This window comes from Nestor notabilis, unplaced genomic scaffold (genome assembly GCF_000696875.1).
Source record: "Nestor notabilis isolate BGI_N333 unplaced genomic scaffold, ASM69687v1 scaffold19199, whole genome shotgun sequence".
In the NCBI taxonomy this organism is placed as follows: domain Eukaryota; kingdom Metazoa; phylum Chordata; class Aves; order Psittaciformes; family Psittacidae; genus Nestor; species Nestor notabilis.
Window position 1 is genome coordinate 6,122 of NW_009942588.1, and position 6,296 is coordinate 12,417.

Sequence of the window (6,296 nt, forward strand, 5' to 3'; positions counted from 1 at the left end):
TCTGCAGCAGCTCTTCATGCCTGCGGGGAGAGCAGAGGGGTGCAGGGTCCCAGTCTGGCCCTAGAGCCAGGGAGGGGGTCCCCATGGGCAGACAGCACCAAGCCCTTCCCCTGTGCTCACCTCCCTCGCTCTGTGATGTGCCCGTCCTTGAGCACCAGGATCTGGTCTGCACCCACCACAGTGGAGAGCCTGCAGAGAAAGGCAGGGCAGTGGTGTGGCTGAGAGGGGAGGGGGCCCAGGAGGGGTTTACACGGTGCAAGGAGCCACAGTCACAGGGGCTGTCACCTCCTGAGCAGGAGGACAGGTCTGTGCCCCTCTGGGGGAACTGGCCAGCTCAGAGAGCTCAGCACCTCCCACATCAGCCCTTCCCCCTCATCCTTACCTATGTGCAACAACAATGGTGGTGCGGTGGGCGCAGACCTTGGCCAGGGAGGCCTGGATGTTCCTCTCAGTCTCTGTGTCGAGCGCAGACGTGGCCTGCAGGAGAGGCAGGGTGTTGGAAGCGCGCAGGCAGCACGGGCAGCTACAGCGGGGCAGGGACACTGCACTTACCTCATCCAGCAGGATGATGCTGGGACCCTTCAGGATGGTGCGTGCAATGGCCACTCGCTGCTTCTCCCCCCCGCTCAGCTTCAGTCCCCGCTCCCCCACCTGGGTGCTGTATCCTGCAGGCACAAGGGCAGGAATGTGCTGTGCTGGTGCCCTTCAGGACAGGTCTGGGCACCAGGGCTCTGCTGCATGGGGAGGTCCTGCTGCAGCCTCAGCCCATCCCTGCCCAGGGGTGACAGCCCGGTAGAGATGACAGCAGGGAGAGCAAAGCAAGGGACAGGGTCATGCAGGTGTCCCCATGGGGCATGTCACCCAAGGACACCTGTGAGGGCAGCAACCAGGTCATGACGCTGGGACAGCAGGGGAGGACAAGGCGGGTACTGTGGGGGTCTCACCATCAGGGAAGGAAAGGATGCGGTCGTGGATATCAGCAGCCCGGGCTGCCTCCTGCACCTCCTGGTCTGTGGCCAGGATCCATCCATAGCGGATGTTGTTGGCGATAGTGTCGTTGAAGAGCACCGTGTCCTGGGGCACCACCCCGATGTGAGCACGGAGTGATGCCTGCTTCACCTGGGCAGGAGACAGGGAGAGCTCAGCCAGATGCACACACACCACAAAGAGCCCCCCAAAACCCACTCCCATTCCTCAGCCATGAGTCCTACACCCTGCTCCTTGCAGGGTGTGTGCTCCAGGGTCCCTCTGGACCACAGGCTCAGCTGCATCTCCACCCTGATGCAGGGGGGGGCCTGCCAGTGCCCCAGCCCTTCCCAGGGAGCCCTGGCCAGTCTCCAGCACTTCAGCCCTGGGGTTCTGCAGTCACATCATTCACCCCATGCCTTGCACAGACATCAGCCTGCAAAGGGGCTGTGGGGGCTGCGTGCTCAGCCCTGCCCTGGGGAGATGCCAGTGCCTGCACTGAGCAGTGTTGTGAGGCCCTGGGGAGCTAGTGTATGTCCCCCCAGTCCCTGGAAGTGTTCCGCCATCACCTGGGAGATGTCCTGCCCGTCGATACGGATGCAGCCACCCCGCACATCGTAGAAGCGGAAGAGCAGGCGGATGATGGTGCTCTTCCCTGAGCCCGAAGGTCCCACCTGCACAGGAAGGCAAAGGGCTTGGAAACTCCAGAGACTCACTGCTGCTGGTGGCCAAACCCAGCCCCACTGGGGGTCTGTCCTTCCCCCTCCTGTGCTTCCCAGCCCCACTTCCCCATCCCACCCTCCAGCAGTGAGGACACCCAATGCCCCGCTCTCACCAGGGCCAGGGTCTGCCCAGGCATCACCGAGAAGGAGACGTCCTGCAGGATTTCCTTCCTAGGAGAGGGAGATGGAGAGGGGCTCAGGGCCACCTCCTCTGCCCCACGTCCCTGTGCCAGGCCCCACAGATCAGCTCGTGCCACCCCCACTTCCCCATCCCACCCTCCAGCAGTGAGGACACCCAATGCCCCGCTCTCACCAGGGCCAGGGTCTGCCCAGGCATCACCGAGAAGGAGACGTCCTGCAGGATTTCCTTCCTAGGAGAGGGAGATGGAGAGGGGCTCAGGGCCACCTCCTCTGCCCCACGTCCCTGTGCCAGGCCCCACAGATCAGCTCGTGCCACCCTGTGCCTACTGCCCCATACCCATCCACGTAGCTGAAGTGCACGTTCTCAAACTCGATCCGTCCGGCCTCCAGGCGCAGGTCACCGGCATTCACCACATCCTTCACCTACCGGAGGAGAGACATGGCCTCAGAGCCAGCCTGTCTCCAGGGAAGGACCATGGGGCCATGCCAGGAAGTGGGGTCCGGGAAGGTGGCACCCACCTCCTGCTCCTCGTCAAAGAGCTCAAACATGTTCTCCATGTCCACGAAGGAGTTCTGGATCATCCTGGAAGGGAGTGAAGACCAGAGGGAAGGGTTTGGGAGCACACCCCAACCCAGGTGCACATGGTGAGGGGGTACCCCAGGCACCCCCACAGCTCTGAGCATTACCTGTAGTAAGTCCCGAACCAGTTGAGTGGTGTGTAGAGCTGAATGATGTAAGTGCCGAAGAGGACAAAGTCCCCCACCTGGAAGGGACAGGGGAGAGGTCCTTGTCACCACCAGCCCCCGGGCCTCACCTCAGGCAGGGGGCTGCCTGGGTTGGCACCAGCCTTACCTGCAGCTTGTTTTCGGTGACAAAGTAGGCACAGAGCAGGGACCCTGCCAGCAGCCCCAGGCTGATGACCAGGTTCTGAGTCTGGTTGAGGAGGCCCAGTGAGGCATTGACCTTCCACTCTGAGAGCTGGAAGAAAAAAGGTACTCTAGGATGCTGCTGCTCACCAGACCCACAGTGAGCTCCATCCTCCCCGCAGGTACCCACAAGGTTCGACTCCTTCCCTGCTGACTTCCCCACTGTTGCTGACACCACGTACCTGGTACGTGACAATGGCGTCATTAAAGCGGTTCACCTCATAGCTCTCTGCATTGTAGTACTTCACCTGCAGGATGCAGAGCCAAGGTCAGTGCCTGGATCAGCCCTCCCATTGCCAATGCTCGGTGATACCCCACCACCTATGGTACCGTTTCAAAATTGAGGAGTGAGTCCACAGCCCGGGACTTGGCCTCATTGTCCCGCGTGTTCATGTCCCGCCGGTACTTGGTCCTCCACTCAGTGATGAAGATGGTCAGAGCTGTGGGCAGGAGGGGACTGCAATGGTAGGCACCTGCTGCCCCACAACCCAGCTCAGCACCCCTGCAGCCCGATCCCTCACTCACTCAGGTAGAGGCTCATACACACAAAGATGATGAGGCCAAACCAGGCACTGAAAACCGAGGTGAAGTAAACGATGCCGATGACAATGTCAGCAATGGTGGGGACGATGCTGAAGATGATGTAGCTGGGGGACAGGAAGGGGGATGGTGCATCAGCCTGGCCCAGTGGGGCTGCCCGGCCACCTGCCACCCGCCGTGGGCATGCTCTGACCTGAGCAGGCTGTTGATGCTGCTGGTGCCGCGGTCCACACTGCGCAGGACCTCGCCAGTGCGCCGGCCCATGTGCCAACGCAGGGACAGCCCATGCAGGTGGGCAAAGAGCTGGACCTGCACCTGCCGGTTGGTGAACTGCTGTACCCACACCCACAGGAAGGTGCGCAGGTTGCTCATGAAGCCAGTGGAGCCTGCGGGGCACCACAGGGCAGTGAGTGGGGACTGGTGCCAGCGTGGCAGGCAGCCGGCTCAGAAAGCACAGCTGGGAAAAAGGGATTTGGGATTAGGCCCACCCCCAACCCAGGACGAGCACCCCCAGCCACTCCAGCCCCAGCACAATTAACCCTATACCAGCTCTCCCCAGCACCCATCCTTCCCGGTGGTCCTTACCAGCACCTCCGCCCTGCAGGAACTTCAGTCCCACGTAGGTGCAGACAGTCCAGGCCAGGGTGTGCCAGGGAGCACCCTCTGTCAGGTCATTCACTGGGGAGAGGGTGGCAAGGATCAGGGCAGAGGGGCAGGAAGCATTGCCAGGTGCCCCATGGGAACCAGTCCAGCACCCAGCAATGATCCCTGACCCCTGGAACCTGCTCCTGCCAGGTCCCTGTAGCCCCCCAGGTCACTTGCAACACCCCCAGCACTTGGTGAGGCCATGGGCAGCCTAACACAACAAGCTCCAGGCGCCTCACCAATGTTCTTGTAGTAGATGGGGACAAAGACATTGATGGCGCGCTCCAGCCCCATGAGCGCCATGCAGAACAGCACCAGCCCCTGCAGCAGGTGGTTGCCCCTTGGCCACATGTATGGCACCAGCAGCCGCAGCTTCCTCCGGAAATCCTTCCAGGTGGAGGTGGTCCTGCTGCTGTTGGACAGGAGCGGCTGGGGGAGAGCAGAGTGAGGGGTCACTGCCCTGGCACCCCAGCCCAGCTGGCAACAGCCCTGGGGAACACCCCACCAAGAAAACCAGCCCCATCCTCCCAGGGTCCCCACTCCATCCTCCCCCAGGGCCGCATCCTGATGGCAGTGGTGAGGGAGCTTGGGTAGCCCTAACCTCGGTCCTCCCACGTCTCCTGAAGGTGCTGGTCCCAGACAGCTGCATGTCCATTTTGTCCTCAGCTCCCCTCTGGCCATGTCCTTAAACTGCTCCAGCCCTCAGACTCACCTGGCTGTTCTCCACATCCCGTTCCTCCTCATTGACCAGCAGCATATAGGGCTTGCGGGGCAGCCCCGGGGCCTTCATGCCCAGGATGAAGAGCATGAATGTGCATATGTAACGCAGCAGCCAGAAGCCAAACTGCACCTGGACAGAGAGTGGGAAGTCAGATGAGTATGAGCTGAGAGAAGCATGGAGCAGGGCAGTGGGATGGGATGAAGTGCAGCTAGGGGAGAGGGGACACCCCATGCAGCTCAATGGGACCCCCTGGCTGAGCACAGCACCTCAGGCACCACCCAGGCCATTTCCTTCCTCCCTGCTGCATCCAACTTTTGTGCCCTCTGGCTTGGGGTGGCCCTACCCTGGGGGGAACAGTGGGGCAAAGGGCTGTGGGGAGCAGGCAGACACTCCCCACTTCTGTATCTGGGGCTGGGCCAGACAGAAGAGGGAGTTGAGCTGGATTGGGGCATGGAGAGATGTGGGATACCTGGGCTGAGACATGCAGCAGGTGAGTGGGTGCAACTCAGGACCCAGGAGCATGCACACCCTTAGGCATGGCAAGGTACACACACCCCATCCCAGCGCCGCGATGCTGCAGCCTCCCCTTCCTCCCCACAAAGGGCCTGTCCCCCATCCCTGCCCACAGCCCCCCAACCACCTTCTGGTTGGTGTTCTCCAGTGCCCACCACCATAGCGGGCTCCTCCAGCACACCAGGGTGAGGTTCTCAGCAGCAAAGGCCAGCGCCCAGAAGAGGAGGAGGACGGTGCCATGACCCCGTGTCCGGTCGTGTGCCAGCACCCGCGTGTGCTCCAGCTGCAGGAGGGCTATGGCACAGCCCCAGCTGAGAGCCCAGAGGCAGGCGTGCAGCAGCATGTATCCGTAGAGCCAGCCCGGCCCCACCGCTTGCCACAGCAGCCCCGCAGAGGGCTGCAGGGCCAGGAGCAGGGACAGCAGGACCTGGCCACGGTAGAGGCGGGAGCGGGGGATGTACTTGGGCTCCATGGCACGGCCGAAGCGGACATAGCAGGCATATTGCAGGGCGCCCAGCAGCAGGCAGACACTCAGCAGCACGGTTGGTACCAGTGTGAAGAAGAAGCAGGGCTGGAAGCCCTGCTGGACCCAGGCCTGGGCGATGGAGTTGTTGCCCTCACAGTAGCCCCTCAGCACTGCCATCCTGGCAGGTCACAGGCTGCAGAGAGAAGAAGGGCTGGAGGATTGTCTCGGGATAAGGTGTTGGGTACTGCTGCAAGGAGAGACCCGCGGCGGGATGTCACAGTCAAGCAGAGAGGGGAACTCATGGGGACAGGGGCAAGCACCGCTGGACATGGACATGCGCAGGACACTGCATGCAGGGCCAGCTTTGTATGGAGATGACATGAGCACCAGGATCTGCTTGTGGGCCCTGGCAATGCTCGGTGAGGGGGAGGACCTTGGGGGTGTAACGCTGCACTGTGCTCTCCAGAGCCACCGGCGCCCTTGGAGATGCACTCGGACAAGAGGGGCAGGGATTGGAAGGCAGCAGGGTGCTGTGACCATTCTTTAGCGGGAGGGCGGGCAGCGCAGCGGCAGCCGGGTAATGGCAGAGGATGCACGGGGAAACGCGGGACAGCGCAGGGAACTGCAGGGGCGATGGCCGGGGACACGCATGGGG

At 62.2% G+C, this 6,296-nt stretch overlaps 1 protein-coding gene across 1 annotated transcript in view; it reads right to left on the reverse strand.

The window, feature by feature from the left end:
• ABCB6 (ATP-binding cassette, sub-family B (MDR/TAP), member 6 (Langereis blood group)) overlaps positions 1-5,835 on the reverse strand; it is a 6,065-nt gene extending 230 nt beyond the window's left edge. The window contains exons 1-19 of the mRNA XM_010021479.1: positions 5,303-5,835; positions 4,654-4,791; positions 4,181-4,370; positions 3,882-3,974; positions 3,490-3,682; positions 3,282-3,403; positions 3,087-3,196; positions 2,932-3,004; positions 2,683-2,801; positions 2,517-2,593; positions 2,349-2,412; positions 2,167-2,252; positions 2,002-2,059; positions 1,536-1,640; positions 945-1,119; positions 553-665; positions 383-477; positions 121-189; positions 6-20 (exon numbers count right to left, since the gene is read on the reverse strand). Of these exons, the coding sequence (XP_010019781.1) occupies positions 6-20; positions 121-189; positions 383-477; positions 553-665; positions 945-1,119; positions 1,536-1,640; positions 2,002-2,059; positions 2,167-2,252; positions 2,349-2,412; positions 2,517-2,593; positions 2,683-2,801; positions 2,932-3,004; positions 3,087-3,196; positions 3,282-3,403; positions 3,490-3,682; positions 3,882-3,974; positions 4,181-4,370; positions 4,654-4,791; positions 5,303-5,818 (2,411 nt within the window). The 5' untranslated portion in view covers positions 5,819-5,835. The remainder of the gene's footprint in view (positions 1-5; positions 21-120; positions 190-382; positions 478-552; positions 666-944; positions 1,120-1,535; positions 1,641-2,001; positions 2,060-2,166; positions 2,253-2,348; positions 2,413-2,516; positions 2,594-2,682; positions 2,802-2,931; positions 3,005-3,086; positions 3,197-3,281; positions 3,404-3,489; positions 3,683-3,881; positions 3,975-4,180; positions 4,371-4,653; positions 4,792-5,302) is intronic.
• Between the last annotated feature and the right edge of the window lie 461 nt (positions 5,836-6,296).